The sequence below is a fragment of the Urocampus carinirostris genome, chromosome 18 (genome assembly GCF_059441175.1).
Source record: "Urocampus carinirostris isolate Australia breed hairy pipefish chromosome 18, RoL_Ucar_1.0, whole genome shotgun sequence".
Lineage (NCBI taxonomy): Eukaryota > Metazoa > Chordata > Actinopteri > Syngnathiformes > Syngnathidae > Urocampus > Urocampus carinirostris.
In genome coordinates, this window is record NC_142366.1 from 22,040,631 (window position 1) to 22,063,848 (window position 23,218).

The following is a 23,218-nucleotide window of genomic DNA, read 5'->3' on the forward strand; positions in this document are numbered from 1 at the left end:
CTCCCGTCTGTTCCCCAGCTTCGACCCGTTTTTTGATGCAGAACACATCTACTCTCCTGGCTTTCGACTCGTTTCTGATCCCGACCACGTTTTTTTGCTCTCCTGTCCCGGCTACTGACCCGTTTTTTCCGTTCCCGACACCGCTCGCCACGAAGTCCCACTTCCGCGTTCAGAGCGACTTGCTTCCCGCGACCAGCGATTACCGGATCGTGGGTGCAATCCTTTCCTTTCCCAATAAAACTGAGAGAAACATAACGCAAGTGTGTCCTGTCTCCGTTCTGGTCCTGACAGTTCAAGCTTTCTCTTCATATGCCCTATGCCTATACAACTATGAACTACATTTTCTATAGGCCTTCAAAAACAGTCAAAATGGCAAAAATTGGCTGGCACCAGCTATTCCCATTTGAGATAAAACCTCAGGCATTGAATGAGTTAAAACAAAACAATTCAATTTTTAGAGGTAGTTAACTCAAAGCAGAGTCAAATTATACCATTGCAGTGGATTGGTCCGATAGTTCAAAATTGAATTACATTTTGACCCACTGGTTTGATTGAATGTGCATAATAGTTAAAAAGTTAAATGCTTAAAGTATTACCTGGCCAAGGTGATATATTGTTCTTCTTTGTTATCCAAGAGAGGAATGGATTCTTTTACATCTTTGACTAAAAACCTCAACGCCACGTCGTTCATCAGTTTCCAATATCGCTCGGTTTGTTGCCCGTCATCGGAACTCTTCGTATGTAGATAAATCCTTGGACGGACATATGTCAGTTTTTAAACATAGAATTTAAAATATTTGAAGCGAATTTTACATACTCAATTGATGCGTTGACGACTACGATGGGCAGGTCTTCGTTCACTGGCTCCATGAAATGTTCCAGTAATGTCATTACTTTTTGATCAAAACACACCTGAAAGAAACACGGAAGGTTTAAAGCCTTATAGTTTAAATACTCTTAGTTATTTAAAGGGACAGCAAGTATTATGTAACACCTCCTAGTGGTAAAAAAAAACTTTGATTTGAATATTAAACACAATTACCGTAAATTCCGGACTATAGAGCGCACCTGATTATTAGCCGCACCCACCACATTTTAAGAGGATAACCGCTTTTGTACTTACACAAGCTGCACCTGTATATAAGCCGCATGCGCCCACGTTAAAACATGTAACACAATCACAAAATTAACGCAAACCCTACTTTGAGTCCCGCGATTTTGACTGAGCATAAAGTACTCAGTTCAACAACCACAGCTGGCAAAGTGAACAGAAAATTATACCGGTAGTCAAGATATGATGCAGACCTGCAGATTCCAGGTCCCGTTAAAAGGAGTCCAAGGAAAAAAAGTGTATATTTCCAAAGGTAAGGGTGGGGAAAATATATATCCACTTTTGTCTGCCGTGTCCACAAACAATCACCTTTACCGGTCCCCACTTCCCGTGATCCCCCGCGTCTGTTACGCCCCTTCTTTTTAATTGGTCAGTGCAAGACTTATCAGAATAAGTGTCCAAAATAAATACAAATAAATACATTACAAAAATATACAGTTGCAAATACATATTATACATGGTTACACATATTTACAAAGAAAGACGGTACACCGAGAGAGTTTTCAAAGCTTTAATAATAATATAACTTTCATCCCAAACCGTGCCTGTGAGGGGTAGCAAAACGCTACTAACAACACGCTCGCAATAGAGTTAATGGGTCTGTTAAAAAAAACATACCGTATATATAGAGATCACGGTAGACCGTTCGTTCTCATCTTCCTCCATATAACTGTCGTCATCAAAGTTGGTCTCCTTCATTATGGGAAAGAGACTTTGTCATATAGACGTCGTCCCACGCTCCCTTATTCAAAAACACGCTAACAACACGCTCGCAAGGTAAAGTGAGTGCAGTAGCTCTGTTTCCTTCTTTATTGGACTGTTCGATTGCGTTTAGCTTGTAAGCTGCGTCATGTGCCTTGAACTCGTGTTAGAAAAATTACATAAATGGGCCGCATCACTGAATAAGCCGCAGGGTTGAAGGTTTATGAAAAAAGTAGCGGCTTATAGTCCGGAATTTACGGTACATGAATTGATCATATGAACATGCATTTTTTAAATACTCATAGGTAGAGAATTTTGAATTATTTCACCTAATATGAGGATCACCTAGAGCAGGGGTGGCCAACCCGCGGCTCTCGAGCCGCATGCGGCTCTTGAACTAGTTTCATGCGGCTCTTTAGGAGCTGTTATAAACTTGTTTAATGCGGCTCTTTCGAAGCTGTAACATGACATGCATCAAGAATGTTTAGCCGGCACTGTAATTTGCCTTCCCTACAGCTAGATGGCACTCCGACAATGAATGTCTGTTTTAGTGACGTAAAACGAGCGACGAGAAAATATTTGTTTGACAAAATGTATTGTAGTCAATTTATGTGAAATTACCTCTTGAAATGGCAGGTAAAAAGGCACAGCCAAACTAAAATATGAAGAAGAACACAGGACGTTTTTGCCAGAATGGGATAGTTCATATTATTTTATTGAACGTAATGGCAAGCCTATCTGCCTTATACGTAACGCGGCATTAGCACATTCAAAGCTTCAAATCTTCAGCGTCAATTCAGCGCACTCCACCCTAACATCGAACAGGAATTTCCAAAAGGGACTGAACTTAGTAAGAAAAAGTTGTTGACTACGAAAAGCAAAGCAGAAAAACAGTTGCATTTCTTTCAAAAAAATTATGAAACACTCTGAGACCGTAACGCTTGCTTCGTATCAGTTAGCTTGGAACATAGCACGGGCTAAAAAGCTATACAACGAAAGAGAATTCATTAAAAATGCGTCATTGACGCCTTTGAAATCTTGGCTCCTGTAGACAACAAACTAAAACAGAGCAAATCAGATGTTCAACTGTCTCGCCACAGTATGGAACGAAGAATATCCGATATTAATGCAGCTGTTGAATAACAGTTGCACACTGACCTGCAAACAAACTAACTGCAAGAGCTACGGATGGAGCGCCAGCCATCATCGGATCAATGAACGGGCTTGTGGGACTGTACAAAGCTGATCAAACATTTCCAGACTTTTGGGATTTCCACTGCATCATCCACAGGGAGCAACTCGTGTCTAAATCACTCAAATTTGACAACGTCATGAAACCTGTGATGGAAATCGTCAACTTCATCTGCACACATGCGCTTAACCGGAGGATATTCAGGAATATCATCGCTGAACTGGACCAAGGACTTCCAGGTGACCTGCCGCTGCACTGCACTGTGAGGTGGCTGTCAAAAAGCCAGGTACTATCTCGCTTCTTTGAGCTTTTGGATCCAGTGAAACTGTTCATGGAAGAGAAGGACAAGGACTATCCCAAGCTCTCAGACCTTAAGTCGATAATGGATCTGGAACAGTGCTCACAATGTTAACTGTTGAAAATTATTGATATTATCATGTTGGTGTGGTTATTTTCATCAGATCTAGTCGAGTAGAGATTTGTGTATGCGTGCGTACATGATTAAAAGATGTTTATGTGTATAATGTGGCATTTTTAGTAACAAAGAAAAAAAATAATCAACTCGCCCCCGTTAACAACTATGATGTGGCTCTTTGTAGTAACACAGACGAAAAATTGGCTCTTAGTCGCTAAATGGTTGGCCACCCCTGACCTAGAGGGATCTATCATGATAGTCTTGCTGATAAAGGTACAGTTGTGGTCAAAAGTTTGCATACACTTGTGAAGAACATAATGTCATGGCTCTCTTGAGTTTCCGGTTATTTCTACAACTCTGGTTTTTCTCTGATAGATTAATTGGAACAGATAGTTCTCGTTCGTGACTTTTAATGTTTCCTGGTTGATTAAAAGGATAGTGTGTAATATACCACCTATTGGAACAAAAAAAACATGTATTTGAATACTACGCAAAACTACTTGAAATATCATACCAATGCTAATTTTATATAAAAATACAAAAAAAAATCATAGTTTGAGAAATTTCGATTCCTTTTTACACCGTTGAGTCCCCAGTTAAGTAGGTGCCATGTTTGTCCGACATCTTGCCACGACGCTATGCCATGTGCCATTGTACCTTGCTCGAACCAAACAACACAGTGCCATCTAGTGGTCCAATATTACACATCGGGGCTTTAATGGTAGTAAATAAAGCTAAAGTGGGTGCTCTGCAAGTAATGCATGGCTTGGGAAAAATCCAGTGGACACAGTACAGTGGAACCTCGGTTCTCGACCATAATCCGTTCCAGAACCCTGTTCGAAAACCGATTTGTTCGATCACCGAAATCATTTTTTCCATGAAAAATAATGTAAATCCTTGAATGTTTAGCGTAAACATAAGGCTAACCCAGGCTAATCGTACGTTCGCGTTATCGTAATCTTCCGTACGAAAGATTCCCCTAACATGAACGTGTAAAAATAAAAAAAATCAGGTCGTTTACAAGTCATTTAGCACCCGGGTCTCCACAAGTGGTGAGCGGTTCATTGGAAAGGGGGATCCGTTCCAACACCCTCAATGTTGGGCTCCGTTCAAACACCCTGAATGTTTAACGTAAACTTAAAGTTAACCCAGGCTAATCGTACGTTCGCGTTATTGTAATCTTATGAATAGGATTTCTTACCTTTGTGGTGGTCTGCAGAAGGCGCTCGCACACCTCCTTCATATTTGGCTATTATTTCTTTCTTAAATGCAATAGTTGTACGCACTACTTTTCTTTTTTCACCTGTAGCAACTTTGCTGCTTGCACTGACTTTCTTCGGACACATAATAAGGGGCTAAAACACCCGTACGCCGCTCAGCATCGCACCCTAGCATACACACTCACTCATTACCTGCGTTCGAACTCCGATTTTTTAACCGACCAGCGAAGCAAGAAATTTTTGGTCGGACACCGATTTGTTCGAACTGAGAGGCGTTCGAAAACCGAGGTTCCACTTTATTCAAAACTGCAAGTCACTTTTCAAGGGGCTCATTTCACTCTTGAGCTTCTCTCAGCATTGTCTCGCGGGCCACATTTTGCCCACAGGCCATGAGTTTGTGCTCTACAAAATACAGCAACATCTAGCGGTAATATATTCCACAACGACCCTTTCAGCATTTGACAAAAAAACAAAGGCACACACCTTTCCCGCGTCATAGAATCCATCAGTGATGATATCGGTAGAAGCCAAATGATTTGTCAAGCCGTATTTAAGAGACAAGCTGGTTTCTAATAATCTGTTCATGGCGAACTCACTGAACTTGCTCTTCATATTATCCGCCAGGTTGATTTCATTCAGCATTTCCAGGGCACTAAAACACAAAAAACATGGATCCATGAGCAGGGTTGGGTAGGGTTACTTTAACTTGATTACTTTCAATTACTTTTGGATTACTCCAATACCAAATATGCTAATAAAAGACAAAATAAATTAAATATGAATAAAATTACTAAATTTTGTGCAGGCTTGGGGAGTAACGGAATACATGGAACGGCAAAAACGATGTTTGGATTTATTTTCATTTTGTTTCTGTCGCATTTTATGTTAGTTTTGCCGGAGATCAAAGAGATCAAAGCCAGGAGAGAAAGCTTACCACGTGTTGTGAGTCATCATTTTATTCATATTTAGTTTATTTTGTCTTTTATTGGCATATTTGGAATTGGAGTAATCCAAAAGCAATTGAAAGTAATCAAGTTAAAGTAACCCCACCCAACCCTGTCGATAAGATAGGTGCTCTCTTTCCTACTATCTCCATTTAACCAGGACGTCAACCCTAATATCACTATTTGTTAAATATGCAGTCAATCTAAAGGTATATACGAGGAGTCTGCAACCTGTGGCACGAGAGGGATTAACCAGTGGCACGCGAGTGCACGGCAAAATAATGATTTATTTTTTTCATGCGCATTTTTAGGTAAAATTCTGACATTTTCAGTTGCGCGCTGTGTTATTTAGAGGCTTTACGGTATCGCCCCTCCTCCTCTGCTCCGTGTGTGAGCGTGTCTGCGCCGCGCCTCGCAGAAGAGGAAAGATCTGTGTTTTAACCCACCCACAGAAACACCGGCGTGTGATAAATGAACAAATCACAACAGCTCCTCCAGTGAAAAAAATCGCATTGTTTTGAGCAAGCGTGGACAGATGACTGAAGCTTTGTGCAAAAAAATAACCGTGCTGATTGTGCATTATGCCTCGAGATTGTTGTATTTCGCACGTCAAGTGATAAACGTCATTACGAGACGAAACATGAACTTGAATTCAAGGACGAGTCTGGAAAGGTGGAGACATTAAAACGCGTTGTGTCCAGGTACGGCAAACAAACAGACCCTGAAAACATTTGTCACTGCTACAAACGCCACCACTGACGCAAGCTATCACATTGCTCACTACATGGCAAAGCACGGAAAACCATTTAATGATGGCGAATATATTAAAGGTGTATGTGTGTGTGTGTTTCAAGTTTAGATAGTTTCTAAAATAAGATTTTATTGTTAAATGGTATGATAGCTGTCCATATCACTTGACTTTGATTATAGTTCATTGTTGATGAAGAATAGTTGAAGTCATGGATGTCTACAGGCCTTTCCACATGTTGCTCACAGTCATTTTTTTAGTTTGTTGATGAACAAGAATAGTGGAAGATAAATTGCTCAGTTATACAATTTCAATGTATATCCATGTTGTATATTTGGACTGGTGTAAAATAACAGCTCTGTTGGATATAAAATAAATTGTTGCGCGAGTCATTAATCTTGGTGTGGCACACTGATCTACAAGGACATTTAAAAGTGGCTATCCAAAACGAAAAGGTTGCTGACCCCTGGTCTATACTCTAAACAATTCAAATGAATTAAGTCATAAAAAAATAAAAATCTTAGACATGTAATGGTCTGCAATATTCTGAATGTTTGAATGTCCTGAATTGTGCATTCAATGAGCTCTAAATCCAAAACTATTTTTTAAATGTCTTACTTTAAAGCCCCATTCGTTCATACTTCCTGTTAAATATAAAAACATTTTAATTTTGATCCCTCTTAATTAGATAATGTTTTTATTTATTTTATTTGCCTATATTTGAAGCAATTTGCATATAAATTCATGTTTTTGTCCTTAACAGTTATGTGCTCTTGAATTGCCTTTGAGATTATAATAATAATTTGGGTAACTGCGGACAAAATCTAGTTGTGTAAAGTTGTCATTTTGAGCCAATGTGCTAAACAATAAGACAAAATTTTCTTGAATGTCTTACCCATATTTGCACATTTCTACAGACGTGGGCTCCTCCTTTGCACAAACACTGATTGCCATGCAAGTGCAGCGCAACACCTCCATGTTGGTGGAACGAAGCAAATTGACCAATGGTTCAAGACCTCCAGCGTTCTTCAACTACAAAAGAAAAAACTTTCATGTTTAAAATAGGAATATTTCTTTTCTCATATTTAGTGGCCAGTCTTTAAGGTTTTTGGTTCTTGGTGGTGCCCGTTGCGGAAAAATGGCGGACAATCATGTCAGCTTCCTCTAGGTGTGTCACAGTTGCCATGGCGCCCAATTGGCCCCGCCCATGTGGCGCCTGCTGCGGCTTGTTGACAGATTGGCTTTCCTGCTATTTAAGCTCAGTGCTCTCACTCACCATTTGTCAGTCCGTCAACGAACCTCTGCACCTGCAAGACGTGGGTTTTGACTCTGTCCGGTTTCCTGCTTGTGTTTCCTGTCCGGTATTCTTCCCGTCTATTTTGTCCTGTTTAATATCGATCTCCAGTTTCGTTCCCGTCTAGTTTGTCCTGTTTAATTTCGATCTCCAGTGTTTGATATCAATCCTATCTGTCCAGTCCTGTCCGGTGTTGACCCCATCTGTCCGATATCTGCTCAGGCAATTGGTATCAATCTCGTCGGCTTCTGGCTTCCTGTCATTCCACGCCAGACTGCTGCCTTACGTCTTCCGCCCAACGATCGTCGAATTACTGACGTCTGGGTTTACGTGCATGACTGTCCCATTTCCCATTAAATAAAAGCTTGTGTGAGAAACGTCACGCATTTGGGTTCTCCTCCTGTTCCGGTTCATGACAAGGTGAGCCTGATGTTATGTAAAACTAATACAAATGCCTCAACTTATTTTTTTTTTTAAGTGAATGTTTATATCATAGTTCATGATTCCTTTTCTGGTACCGTGACTAAAAATAGTGTGATAATGAGATAAAATTGAATGCCATTTTGTATGACATCTATATTCCTGGTGGTCCAATTGTTAGGATTCTACACTCTCATTGCCACGACTTGGGTTCGATTTCCATAGAAACATATGTTTTGCGATATATGTCGACTGATCAAGTATTGCGGACAAATACAGTAAAAAACTACTTTGGATTTTCAAAGCCATTTTCCAAATTCCCCAGTACCGTTTAAAGAAAAAAAATCCGTTGTAAATCGTGTATTTTGCAGAACTACAAATATAACATTTTAATTTTCAGTTACATTACAATTTACCACTGGGAAATACTAGCTTTTTTTTTTTTTTTTGCATGGCCTGTCACGGTTGCCATGGCGCCCAATTGGCCCCGCCAGTGTGGCGCCAGCTGCAGCTTGTTGACAGATTGGCTCCCTGTCAGTATTTAAACTGTCCTGTCAGTCCCCTTTTGTTGGTCCGTCTGCGAATCTGTTTTTACACGGCAAGCCCTTTTTCGACTCACGCCTGCCCTGTTTTTTGCTTCTGTTTGTCTCCCGGTACAACCTATTTTGATCTCAACCACGTCTGCACTCCCGTCCCGAATAACGATCCATTTTTGATCGACCACGTCTGCTCTCCCGTCCCGGCTTACGACTTGTTTCCGACCCGACCACATTTTGCTCTCCCAATCCCGGCTACCGACCAGTTTTCCGCCCCTGACACCGCCATCACTCGCTACGGAAGATCCACTTCCGCATTCGGAGCAGACTGCTTCCCGCGTCCAGCAATCCCTATATCGTGGGCGCAACCCTTTCCCTTTCTTCTAATAAAACTTATGAGAACCGTTACGTGAGTGGGTTCAGTTTCCGTTCTGGTCCTGACATGGCCCATGACAAATGTCCCGATTTTATACCCAATCCTTGCACTAGTACACATTTCGGAGTGTCCTGTTTAGGTGTAGCATTCACCTGTCCTGTTGAGTTCCACCCGTAGGGGGCAATGAAGCTTCATAGGACTATAACATACAAACTAATACCAGCTGCCGTTAATCACAAGGAAAGAAATGCAATGGCAAGCAAAGCCAACAAAGAGCAGTGTCGGCATCCTTTTTAAGCATACGTGAGAAACATTGCAACAATCTCAAGCATTTACAAGCACGTTTCGATCCTTGAAAACGCAACATTAAAATGCAAGCATTTTCAAGGATTTCAAGGCCTGAACAAGTACACTAACCTGTGCCCTGGCATCGGCCTCAAACGCCAGCTCACAGATGCACAATGTGGAATTGATGAGAACCTGAGAGTCTGTGGAACTCAAGGGCCCCACCAGTGCCCGCATAGCGCCTTCGGCTAATAAATCACTTTGAATGTCTTCCTGGCATGTAAACCTGCAAAGCATGCCCGCAGCGTTGGCAACAATTCGAGGACAGCTGTCGCAAAGACGCCGCACGAGAATCTTATGTCCTCCGTCGTCACACATTGCCCTAAGGAGGCCGAGGGAACAAAAAGGAAAGAATGGAAATCTGGTCAACGAGCATGTAAAACAAGGGTGTCAAACATACTGCTAGTGGGCAGCATCAGGCCCGCCAGGAGACTGAATCCGGCCTGCAAGACAACACTGAGAGCAGACTGAGGGGATCATTTCTTCCTCATGCCATGAGGCTCTTTAACTCCACCCGGGGGAGTAAAAGCCCACATTAAACCCCATCCCCACATTTGCATATTACCCTAATTTTATGACAGTGTGTATTTTCTGTAGCACTATTTAAATACTCTATAGCAAAACGTTATATTGGGTATTTTTGTATTCTATATCTTTTTTTTTATTTTTCAACACAAGGATACTGCTGGAAGTGTGAATTTCCCTACGGGGATGAATAAAGTATCCATCTATCTATCTCTCTCCATCTCTCTCTATATATCTATCTATAGCTCGATCTACTGGTATCTATTACTCTATCTATCTCTATGTCTATCTATATCTATCTCCACATATATCTCTATCAATCTATCTATCTATCCATCTTTATCTATCTATATCTCAATACATCTATCTAGATCTATCTACCTATCTATCTATATAGATCTATCTAAAAGCATTGTGTCAAAAAATGCTTTTAGGACATGGTTCTATAACTACTACTTCTCTAAAACTGCACTTGTTACTAGTTAGCATAAAATGCTACCTGTGAGATAAGCATTTCTATGATAGCAACTTGGTGGTGTTGCTATCTTGTTGTTTTGTTACCGGTAATTATTGGAAGTAGGTTTAAATAGACTCAGTCAAATACTAAACAATACTTTTTCATACTTTTCATTCATTTTCAGCACAATTACAGAAATGTTTATATTTTTGCAGTACTTTTACATACTTTTTAGTATGTTTTTTACATTTCTTTTTTTTTGTACTTTTTAGTAGTTTTACATACGTTTAAGGACTTTAACGTTTGAATACTTTTAGAACTTTTATATCCTTGTAAGTACATTTTTCTCTTTTTTTACATTTCCGTTTTTTAGTATCTTTCAGCACTTGTTCATACTTTTAATGTACAGTTCAATAAGTTTGAATAGTTGTAGAACGTTATCATAGTTTTAGGTACATGTTACACGTATTTACATTTAAACCTTTTAGTACTTTTTGTACTTTTTTATACTTTTTAAGTATGTTTGTATACTTTTATCATACATTTCAGTACGTTTTACTTTTTCACATTTCAATTTTTTACGTTGGTAACTTTCAATACTTTTTCGTACTTTTTACTACTTTTAATTACTTTTTCATACTGATCTACTTTTTGTGTATTTTTATACTTCGTACTTCAGACCGTTTTCATATTATATACGTTTTCGTACTTTCTAATGCTTTTCAATATGTTTTAATACCTTGCAGTATGTTTTCAGTCCGTTCAGACCTTTCCAGCACTATTTTGTACTTTTCAATACTTTACTTTATATGTTTTTCAGTAGGTTTGTATTCATACTTTTCAGTACATTTTCATACCTTACAGCACATTTCGTACTTTTTCCAGTACTTTTTCATACTCTTCAGTTTCCCTCAGTACATTTTTATACTAGTTAAGACTCTTAAGGAAATCAGAAGTGTTTCAGAATTGTTTAGTCATGTCATGGTTATTTGTATAGCCCTTAATTACAAGGAGTCTCAAAGGGCTGCACAGACGACAGGATACTATTATGCTCGCAGTTCTTCTTGGCTCTTGGTATCACCAGTAGATCAGCATGGTGTGAATTTTCCGATACTATTAAGCTCTCAAACCTGCGGAGTTCTTCTTGGCTCTTGGGATCACCAGTAGATCAGCATGGTGTTAATTTTCCAACCCTATTGTGTATTCTACTAAGCTTTAAAGTATTGAAAAGCATACAATTCTAATGTTGCCTACAATTTTCATTAAGATGTTGGACACGTTTTTAAGTTATTTTCCATTCAAGGAAGGTCAGACATCTGATCTTTCGGGAATGTTCATTCCATTTCTACATTTTTTTAAATGTTTTGTTCTTTCAAAGGACAAAGGACAGACATGAGATTTTGGTTGTTAATAGCAGAGCCTGGTATCATTTTTGTGATCTGGCCCACTTGATATCTACAAATGTGAAACGTGTTTGACACCTCTTACTTGGAATTCTCTTGATGTCCAGCCGTGAGGTTGTTGAGGGCCTGGATTGCTTCCCCTCTCACTTGTAAACTTTCACTACTTAGTAATTGTATCAAAGCAGGTATACCACCTAAATTTAACCCCCCAAAAAATGGAATTGAGTGTTAATGTCAATGTATTTTATAACATCAATGTCAGTGAACGAGTTAATGTTAAATTTTGGGGAAAATACCTATATCTCGAATGCGTTCTTTGCTGGATACGTAGGAGCTCATGCTAGCCATCGTTTGGCAAGCGAATGCTTTCACGGGATCGTTATTACCGGAGAGAAGCTCCACCAGAGATTCCTCGATATTGAATTCGTGGAGCGCTCTGTGACTGTCACCTGCATGCGAGAATATTCAAGATTCAAAGTGTTTATTATGCACTGTAAAGACGCACAATGAAATTCTTACTTTGCTGTCCACACAGTTGCCAGCGTAAAAATAGAAACTAGTAAACTATATACACCTATACATAAAAGAATATTACGAATATGAAAGATAAAAATACAAGATTAACTCTAGTGTGCATGAGTAGTCAAGTGTAGTCAAGTTTAAAGTGTCTGTAGTGTATTGTTCGAATATGGAACAAATGAAGGAATAGTGATAATTTTATTTGGACACATGCAAAGGAGATTGCACAGGATGCTGGTTTGTTATGTTAGACTTTAAAACCTCATTGTTGCGATATTTTGACTATTATGCACTGTTTACATCAGGGGTGTCAAACAGGCGGCCCGCGGGCTGGATCAGGCCCGCTAAGGGATTGAATCTGGCCCGCAAGACAACGCTGAGGGAAGCGCAAGAGAAAAACTAACTGCTGGTTGAAATGTCTACTTGATGTTGCCAAAGCCATGTGCCTCTTACAAATGCTGTACTTGTATTTCTTTCTCTCTTTCTTTCTTTCTCTCTTTCTCTACCTTTCTTTCTTTTTCTCTACCTCTCTCTCTTTCTTTCTCTCTTTCTCTCTTTCTCTACCTCTCTCTACCTTTCTGTCTTTCTCTTTCTCTCTCTCTCTCTACCTTTCTCTCTCTACCTTTCTCTCTCTCTCTCTACCTTTCTCTTTCTTTCCCTCTCTACCTTTCTCTCTTTCTCTCTCTCTCTCTTTCTCTCTCTCTTTCTACCTTTCTCTACATTTCTCTTTCCCTCTAATCTAGTAGTCCGGCCCCCGAGAGAATGTTTGTTCTATCGTGTGGTCCCCAAGTTAAAATGAGTTTAACACCCCTGGTTTACATCATTGTAGCTAACGGCCAATAATGTTGCTGTTCGTGATTTCAATACCCTTTAGGGCGAAACTGCTATTTATAACTGATACTTTTATTGTTTTTAAAGGGACAGTATTATTTGACCCCTAGATGTCACTGTATGTTGTATGTAGTGCAAGCGAAAAGAGTGCTGAAAGCACAAAAAAGAGAGTACAAAGTACGGAGACTTAAATTGACCAAACCACCTTTTTTTCCTCTCTTTGTCCGCAGCCTTTTATAGGTTTTAGGTACCCTTAGCAGCAAGATGGCAGACAATCATGTCAGGTTACTCTAGATAAGCCTCATATTATATACGAAAAATACTAATTTCTCGACTAACAAGTATAATAGAAAATACACGTTTATATTATAGTTCATGTATTTTTGCATATTATTTTAAAAAATGTTGTTTTTCTCAAATGAATTAAGTTTATTTTTCACCACAAAGAGGTGCAAAATAATACACAATGTCCCTTTAATAATGGACACCTGCAAGATTGCATCGGATGCCAGTTTGTTATTTTGACTATTATACCTCACTGTTGTGCGTTACTCTGACTATTGCACAATAGTGTTACAATTGGCCAGTTATGTTGCTGTTATTTTAGTTATACACCCTTTAGGGCAGATCCGGCAACTTGTATTTAGAAGATTTAGGACCTTTAGAACAGGTTGGAATTTTTGAGTAGTTTTGTACATTCCTCTCCTGTTCTCCTTGCGAGTACAAAATGTCTTTATAGCTTCTCTCCTTATGTTGAGTGTTTACTAAACTATATGCCTTTCTTTTTTGTTTAAAAGGGATAAAAGGACTGAATTTGTACAGAATTTTCTAAAGGATATGACAGATACAAGTGTATTTTTATCAAGAAAATTCAAACCATACATAATGCAATTTATTTTGCATCTCCAAGAGAACTTTCTCAAATGTGCCAATTATGTCTAATGCGTTAGAAGTGAACTTTAGAGCTTGGGGGAGGACTTTTAAAACAGATCTGGAATTTGGAATTGAGGGTTTTATTGTACACTCCTGTTCTCATTGCAGTTTCAAAATTCATTGATGTCTTCTCTCCTTATTCTGAGGGTTTACTAAACTATATATTTATCAAATAGCTAGTAATTGCCATGATTACCGATTTGAATCACCTGTGCCCACTCTTTTGGCGGCAACCACTGCGGGTTCTGATTGGTTCCCTGTTTCTATTTTAACCCAGTCCTGTCAATCCGTCTGCGAACCTCTGTGTATACAGGGCAAGCCTTTTATCGACCCTGACTCCCACCTGTCCCGTTTTTGCTCCAGTTTGTCTCCGGCTACAACCTTTTTTGCTCCTGACCATGCCTGCGCCCCCGTCCCGGCTTACGACCCATTTTTTATCCCGACTACGTCTGCACTCCCGTCCTGGCTTACGACTCGTTTCCGACCCCGACCACGTTTTTGCTCTCCCTGTCCCGGCTACCAGCCTGTTTTTCCGTCCCTGACACCGCCATCGCCCGCTATGGAAGATCCACTTCCGTATTCGGATCATAATCCGATTGCGAGAGCGACTTGCTTTCCGCGTGTAGCGAGCACTGGATCGCTACACTATCTCAATAAACTTTTGAGAAACGTTACACGATTGGGTCTACCCTTTGTTCTGGACGTGACAGTAATATATGAATGGACGCTTACAGTTCTGAGCGGCTCTGGAGAAGCATTCAGCAGCACCGGACTGGACTTCATTAGTGTTGCTTTTAACAGGAAGTAAATCAACTTTCATCGTTTCGGACATTTTGGGAGGAAAAGCCCGTTCCAAAAATATGATTAGGCCTCCTCCATTTTGGATGATCTGGAAATTTTCACTGTCACCCACACAATTAGAGAGAACCTGCAAGGCCTCAACATGAAGGTCATTGAGATCCTTCAAGAAAAAGAAATTATTAGAGATTATAAAATATTATTACCGTATTTTCCGCACTATAGGGCGCACCGGGTCATAGGGCGCACCCCCAAAAAATAGCTTTTTTAGCTTCCATACATAAGGCGCACCTGATTATAAGGCGCTACAATGGGAACGTGGACAAAACAGTCAGATAGTTCAGTCCAACTTATTACCCCCTTAACATTCCCAAAGCTTGCAAAGAAGCAAATACGTGTCGTAGACACGTGCGGATGCGGTGTCCGTACGATGTCACTCAAATGCATCGTTCCAAATATCATTCGGAGGGTTAAAAGTCTTGGGATTCAAGAAATGCCAACCATTCCTTAGTTTCTATTTTCTTTTTCACTCGCAACTTTACTGTGCATATGACAATAAACACTTGGAATTGAGTTTAATTTAAAAAAAGACCCATCACAGAAACATCTATCACTCTGAAACAAGATACTGGGAAAATATATAGCCAGAGTAGCTCACCGAAGTCGTTGCGTTCAATAATAATGTGCAACCATGGTCCTCTTATATCCGTGAGTGTAGTAAATCCAGGAGAGTAAAATATTTACAATTACAGTACAGAATAGTAAATTACTGTTTTCTCTATGCCGTCAACCCGACATGCTATTCACATTCATCTTTTTCGGCCAATTGCAGGCTTTGTTTTGTCCCTTTAGCCTATGCAAGCCTGTAAATGATAAAAAAGGATCCGCCCCCTTTACCTCCGAATAACTTTAGCCAATTGTGATCGATTCAACTGATGATTGACACATCTTTTTCGGCCAATTGCAGGGTTTGTTTTGCCCCTCTAGCCTATGCGAGCCTGTAAATGATAAAAAGGATCTGCCCCCTTTACCTCCGAATAACTTTCACCAACAGTGATCGATTCAAATGATGATTGACACATTGGTTAGCCAATGAAACGCCGGTATATAAATCCCAGCATACACCACGGACTATTTCGCGTTCGGGGGAAAATCTAGTCGGCGACTGCTTGCATTAGTTGCAAGACTTTGCGACTTAATATTGATCCATACATAAGGCTCACTGTATTATAAGGCGCATGGTCAGTTTTTGAAAAAAATTAAGACTTTTAGGTGCGCCTTATAGTGCGGAAAATACGGTACTATTATTTCAATGCAATAATGTCTCAAGAAATATTGGAGAAAAACAAAATACCAACTGCGTTTTTGACGATATCTAATAGTTTATCAAGTCCGAGCTCTTTCCTGAATGCGGCATGTGTCTCCTTATCAGCCGTGACAAACTGCAAAATCTTTAACGCCAGCAGTTGGATGACAGCGTAGTCGGAATTAAAGAGTTCCAGGATTAAAGGGATGCCGCCGAACTCCAGCAATTGAGGGCAGAATTGGCTGTTCTGTATTGGGGAAAAAAGGAAGAGGAATCAATTTAAATACATATAATACATGCAAATATTTAAAGAGTGGGTAATGAGAACCCTCCTACTATAGCTGTGCCATACTTGAGATTTTACATCAAGGATAGGCAAACTAAAGCCCGTGGGCCACATGCAGCCCGTCAGCCATATTAATCTGGTTCATCAAATAAAGATGGGAAAATATCATAACAATAGAAATGATTGTTAATAAAGTATTACTCCCATTTTTCCTTGTACGGGCTTTGTCCCCATTGTCCCTTTGTATGTCTTCTACATATATACTACAATAGAAATACTAAATATCATATTTAGTGCTTAAAAACAGGGACTTAATATTTAATTTTGCGTTGATTTTGAAAAGAAAAAAAAATACTACAAAATATTACTACAATAGCACCATAATACAAAGTTACTCCAGAATTACAACAAAAAAATCGACAGAAATACAACAAAATAGCTCTACAATAATACTACAATTCTACAAAAATGCTACTAAAAAACAACAATACTAAAAAAAAACACTGCTGCTAATATACTAGAAAAGTACTACAAAAATACAGCTACTTAAATACTACAAAAATACTACAAAACTACTACAAACGCACAAACGCAATAATACTACAAAATGCTCCAGAAATACTACATTTGAAGTACTACAAAAATACTACACCAATGCAACAACAATACTACAATATTACAACAAAATACTACGAAAGTAGAACTACAATAATTCTTTAAAAATAAAACTACAATAATACTATAAGAATGCTACAGCAATAGTACTACAAAAATACTATAAAACGGCTACAATATTGCTCCAAAAATACAAGTACAAAAATACAAAAAAAATCCAACTAAAAATAATATAGGACTACAATAATACTAATAAAAATACGATAGAAATACCACTACCGAAATACTACAAAACTAAATATCAAATTGGGTGCTTAAAACATCAACAATATCATTTTGCCTTGATTGTGAGGATTTTTTGGCCCGATCTTACCTCTATTTGGCATCAATCAATACCTGGTAAATACTAGTGGGCAGGCGGCAGCTCAGGAGGTAGAGCGATCGTTTTAGGATTAAGGGATCCCAGTTCGAATCCCGGCTTGTCCGTGTTACATGCCGAAGTGTCCTTGGGTAAGACACTGAACCCCCAATACCCCCAATAAGCAGGTTAGCGCCTTACATGGCTGCACAGATCACGGCCGCTATTGGGAAATGTGAAGCACAAGGTAAAGCGCTTTGGGAAGTAATTGACTTGAAAAGCGCTATATAAATGCAGATCATTTCATTTCATTTCATTTCACTAGTGCCTGTATCACCGATACCGCACACTTCGCCTCCAGCTGGTACAAAATTTCTGCAGCGAGGCTTTTGACCAGGTTAAGAAAGTTTAATCACATTACCCCGATTTTAGCCGACCTGCATTGGCTTCCTGTTAGCTTAAGATGTGATTTTAAGGGTCTGTTGGTAATACAATATCCTTCTTGTGATTAAGGGCTATACAAAAAAAAACAACTTGAGATGAACTATTACATTTTTAATATGCAAATTAACTACCTCGTGTTGAGATGCGTATTATATACAATATGTGTACCTTGTTTTACTGAGCTGGAGTAATCAGTTCTCACCTCAACCAAGTTGTACAGGACCTCCAAAGAGTTTTTCTGAACATCTGGCGATAGACTGGAGAGGAGTTTTATTAATGCCGGAAGGCCTTTGTTTTCAAAGATCTGAAGCTTACAGCTGGGAGCCAGGGACAGATAAGATAGACACAAGGCCGCGTACTCTTGAAGAATGAAATCTTTCCAAAGGAGAAAACAATGACAGTCTGATTTTAGATGTACGGTAAATGTACAATTACCGTATTTTCCGGACAATAAAGCACACCTAAAAAGCCCTATTTGGCCAGAATTTTGCAAATGCACCTTATAAACCGAAGCGCCGTAAACTGTATACTGCAGAATACGGAGTATACAATTGCAAATGCATACAGTATTTGTAGGTGTGCACTCCTACAAAGTTTTATGGTATACCATTGTATTAGTGCAATAATTGATCAATCAATTGTCACGGTTGCCATGGCGCCCAATTCACCCCGCCTGTGTGGCGCCAGCTGCGGCTGGTTGACAGATTGGCTTCCCTGCTATTTAAACCCAGTCCTGTCACTCTCCTTTTGTCAGTCCGTCAACAAACCTCTGCCTCGCAAGACGTGGGTTCTGACTCGGTCCTGTTTCCTGTAGGTATTTTCTGTCCGGTATTGTTCCCGTTTATTTTGTCCTGCTTAATATCGGTTTCCAGTTTCGTTCCCGTCTAGTTTGTCCTGTTTAATTTTGATATCCTGTTTGGATATCAATCCTGTCCGTCCCGTTGTTTAATATACAATAATTTGTTGGCCTGGAAAGACCCACTTTGTTTTACTTGCCCAAGACATCCCACAGGAAATGGAGCCCCTAAGACCATATTGGTTATGGCATCCACCTTATCAGCTACCCATTCAAGTTTTCATACAGTCTAGGTTAACTTTGATTTGTAATAAAAGACAGGTTTTATTTGTATTCATAAATAACCTCTCCTCCTCCCGAGTCCTCGCAAATAAAAATGTGAAATTTCGGGTTTGCTTCCGGCCTGATCCTGTACATCAAGTTACATGCAGCCTAGGTTGGGCTGAATTTCTTTGGGGTGAATCTTATCACTGTGACAAAAAACTATTTTTGGGGTGTGCGCCTTATAACCTGGTGTGCCTTATAGTGCGGAAAATACGGTACAATTACTGCAGCAAACTAACCATCAAGTGCTAGTTTTTCAATAATAGTCGGAATTATTTCCATTTGTTGTAGAACAATTCGTACAGCGCCTTGAAGAGACAAAATAATATGACTTATTCACAGAATTACTTGGCAATGAGTGTGCATTCAGGATGCTTTAACATACTGTGAGAGGACATGGCACCCAAAACCATAAATGCATTTCGTCTGACTAGCTCATGAGTGTGAGTGATGAGTTGACACAAAGGCTGCAAAACTCCAAGTTGCATCAGGTGAACCTTGTTTTCGTCTGACAGCAGAGGGAGACAAAGAACGACAGAAATGAAGGATACGAGTGATTTGCACGGACACAAAACACCAGGGGTGGGCAACTACTACGTCTGGCGAGCCACATTGGAGACATATACAGTTTTTCTCATTGATGGATAAATATACATGCAGACGTTTACGTGACCTTTTTATTTTTAGACTAGTTTTCAGAATGATGAGTCTCTTAACCAGTGTTCCCTCTAAACTGCGCAATTGCGCACTGCTCGCACATTGTCAGCGCACAAGAAAATCTAGCCAGCACACAAAAATGAGGGCTCAAAATTACTAATTAAGAAGCGACTTCGGTGTCCTAAATGCGGTCGAATTAGAACGAAGTTGAGTAAAGATAGTAGAGAACCGGCTTGTTTGGCTCGGCTCACTAAAAGGAACCGGCTCTATCGGGTCCTAAACGGCTCTTCAGGTTGTGTTTGCTTTTTTAATCCCAACATGACCAAATATTATGTAAAATTATGCACAACATGACTTGAAGGAAGGGGGGAATGGAACAAAAAAGAAAAAAATACCAAAATGAAAAAGTAGGGAAAAGCTGAGAAAAAAAGAAGGAAAAGTTTAGAAAAAAAGCCAGGAAAAAAGAAAAGAAAAAAATGTAGGAAAAGAGCAAATAGAGAACAACAAAAAAAGTAACATAAAAGTAGAGAAAAACACGGAATAAAGAAGAAAAAGTTTGTGTTGCATTCAAATAATTTCCAATTATATCAAGTAAATCTTGTTGCCAACATTGTACTTCCATTAAAAATTTGATTAAGTACAGTTCTGTATCTTACAACCGACTAAATAAGCCCCCAAAAATGTTAATATTATGCGACAAAATATATCAGGAAAAAGAAAGAAATGGATATCTTGTGAAATAACGACGTTTGTAGACCGTACAACCTTTGCAATAGTACATGAGTCAATTCATTCAAAAGAGAAAAATCATTTTGCATTGCCGGAAACTCAGCTATATGTAACTTGATGTCAAATTTTGGACATGTTTGATAATGAATTATCTTGCCACACTTGGGATTATGGTTGCTCACAATTGTTTCAAGCGTTGCTCACCGACTTTGTGTGAACGCTCAGACCCGTGGAAAATTACAGGGAACATTGCTCTTAACATTGCTTTTGAAACACTCAAAATTAAGGCAAAATAATAGAATGGAATATATCTTTATTGTCATTGTTACAAAATGGGTTGAACATATTGTGACAATAAAATTGGACGTGGCACTCCAGTTTCACATTTTACAGTGAGGATAAAAGAAAACAAAAAAAATATAATCAGGTCCCGTTTTTCAAGCACTTAATTTCATGTTTTGTTTTGCAGTATAACTGAAGTTCTATTGTTGTGGTGTTTCTGTAATATTTTGTAATATAACTGTAGTTGTATTTTTGTAGTATTTTGAAGCAGGTAAGTATCTTATGATACGTAAAGAATTTTACTTTAATTTCAATGTAGCTTTAGAAATAAAACATGTATTCGAAACGGTTGCCAAATTCGCTCCATCCACTAGAAAGCGCCAGCGATTCGCCATAAATTTTAGAATGATCAGTCTCGTATTTGGAAAGGAAAACTTACTGAGGCTTGAGATAAAAAGATGCATGTCACTTAACTTATTGCACTTCAACCCTGAAAAGAGCCCATCCCAGCCATCTCCGGGCAGTGGGCAGGGGACACCCTGAACTGGTTGCCAGCCAATCGCAGGGCACACAGGGACGGACAACTCATTCGCTCATTCACACCTAGGGACAATTTGGACCGGCCAATATATTTTGATTTGTAGTATTACTATAGTTGTATCTTTATAGTACAGTATTTCTGTCATATGATTTTGTTATTAGTATTTTTGCAGTGTTTCAGCAGTTGGATTTTTGTAGTTTTTCCGTAGTTGAGTTGTTGTGGTATTTCTGTAGTACTTTTGTAGAAATTCTGTGGTATTTTGTAGTACTTCTGTAGTAATATTTATAGTATTACTGTAGTAGTATTTTTTTGTATTCAGAATAAAAAAATATATATATATTAGGTTGGCAGCACGGCGGCGCAGTGGTTAGCGCGTGTGCGGCATAGTTCTAAGGTCTCGGCAACCTCCTGTGTGGGTTCAAATCCAGCTACCGGACTACCTGTGCGGAGTTTGTATGTTCTTCCCGTGCCTGCGTGGGTTTCCTCCGGGCACTCCGGTTTCCTCCCACATTCCAAAGACATGCATTTTAGGTTGATTGGCTGGTCCAAATTGTCCCTAGTTGTGAATGAGCCAGCAAGTTGTCTGTCCCTGTGTGCCCTGCAATTGGCTGGCAACCAGTTCAGGGTGTCCCATGCCCACTGCCCGATGATTGCTGGGATGGGCTCTAGCACTCCCGCGACCCTACTGAGGATAAGCGGTGTGGCTGATGAGATGATGATGATAATATATTAGGTTCCTGTTGGAAGCACTAAACCTAGTTTTCTAGTGATTTAGTAGTATATTTGTAGAAAGTTACAATGAGGACAAAGCTTGCCCCCAATAAAACCTTTACGAGTAGTAAATTACTTACTACTGTTAAGATTATTAAAATGTGTCACTGAGGATGTTGCATGAGCTTTTCAGCTTTATTAGTTTTACTATTTAATCATCACAACATTACTTTGATAATAACATTGTCAATATAATTCTTATTAATGCACCTTATGCTTATCCACATATGTGAATGAAGTAAATGTTTTTTGTATACCATGTTTGAAGTTTTACCATCAATAATGGTCTTCTGATTAGTCAGCCATACTCTTATCATACAACCTTGAACACCCGGCTGGGTTTAGTCTTAACAAAGGTCTGTTTGTGAATAAGTGACTTTCTAACTTTGTCGGGAAAATCCCATCCTAGAAAAATTCCTTTTAAATTTTGTCAAATCCACGCCTTTTTCCTATAAGAGAGGGGCCTTTTTTCTTGCTCTTCGGTGGGAGAACACTCCCGATCAATTGCTCCAGAGGGCACTCTGTTTTTTTATTTTGTAACTTTGTGATAGAAGTCCTTAGCTGAACTGCTTCTTTGCAGCTTTTTTCTTCGTCAAAATACTTGGTCTGGGTCCCAAAAGTTGAACACTGCATGTTTACGGCAACAGTATTAATTAATTGTAATATTATTTTGACCATTTTTGTTCGGTGGGTCAGCTTAAATAGCCTGCCATGCTTTGTGTGGCTCGCGGACCGTAGTTTGCCCACCCTGGATAGCATTCTCACCATTAGCTGCAGATTCAAAGATCGCTTCACACGCGACGACGATCACTTCTTCTTCTGGAGAGTTTAGCAAAAGAACTGCGGTTGTTGTTTTTCTTGTTTTGACGTCGACGCGAAGCGGTTCAAACTAGGACAATTAAAAGTATCCATAATGGAAAAGAATTATGTGCATTTTATTCGAATTATCATTGAACATGGATCTTACCGCGTCCTTGCAGGGAGTGGAACACTTTGATTTCTTTTCTTTCTTATCTTTCTTGTCCATTTTGAAGCAATGGCGAATTTATACCACCTCATTAATAGAGTTTGAGCCTGTAAGTACACAATAAAAACAGAATTTGGGGGCATTTTAGTGCTGTTCGCATAAGAAAATATTCACGACCAAAAGAGGATTTCTAAATTGAGCTGCCGTAAAACGACAGCGAGTATTTTCAAGCTTCTGGAAATAATACACCATACGATGACGATGTCCTTTTACTCTTTAACGTTTTAAATGTGACTAAGAATAACGTGACGAATGTGATTTCAACTTGTCCAATACCGATTATTAAAAAAAACGTATATTATACGTTTCATAG

The 23,218-nt window shown here is 39.2% G+C and overlaps 1 protein-coding gene across 1 annotated transcript in view; it reads right to left on the reverse strand.

The window, feature by feature from the left end:
* LOC148348647 (armadillo repeat-containing protein 3-like) overlaps window positions 1–23,218 on the reverse strand; it is a 29,671-nt gene that overhangs the window by 6,311 nt on the left and 142 nt on the right. Inside the window, exons 2-15 of the mRNA XM_088322785.1 lie at window positions 22,846–22,952; window positions 22,644–22,767; window positions 19,284–19,406; window positions 19,138–19,206; window positions 17,981–18,153; window positions 16,128–16,322; window positions 14,704–14,932; window positions 11,985–12,137; window positions 11,774–11,882; window positions 9,376–9,625; window positions 7,228–7,364; window positions 5,124–5,292; window positions 818–912; window positions 597–752 (exon numbers count right to left, since the gene is read on the reverse strand). Coding sequence (XP_088178911.1) covers window positions 597–752; window positions 818–912; window positions 5,124–5,292; window positions 7,228–7,364; window positions 9,376–9,625; window positions 11,774–11,882; window positions 11,985–12,137; window positions 14,704–14,932; window positions 16,128–16,322; window positions 17,981–18,153; window positions 19,138–19,206; window positions 19,284–19,406; window positions 22,644–22,767; window positions 22,846–22,905 — 2,042 coding nt within the window. The 5' untranslated portion in view covers window positions 22,906–22,952. The remainder of the gene's footprint in view (window positions 1–596; window positions 753–817; window positions 913–5,123; window positions 5,293–7,227; window positions 7,365–9,375; window positions 9,626–11,773; window positions 11,883–11,984; window positions 12,138–14,703; window positions 14,933–16,127; window positions 16,323–17,980; window positions 18,154–19,137; window positions 19,207–19,283; window positions 19,407–22,643; window positions 22,768–22,845; window positions 22,953–23,218) is intronic.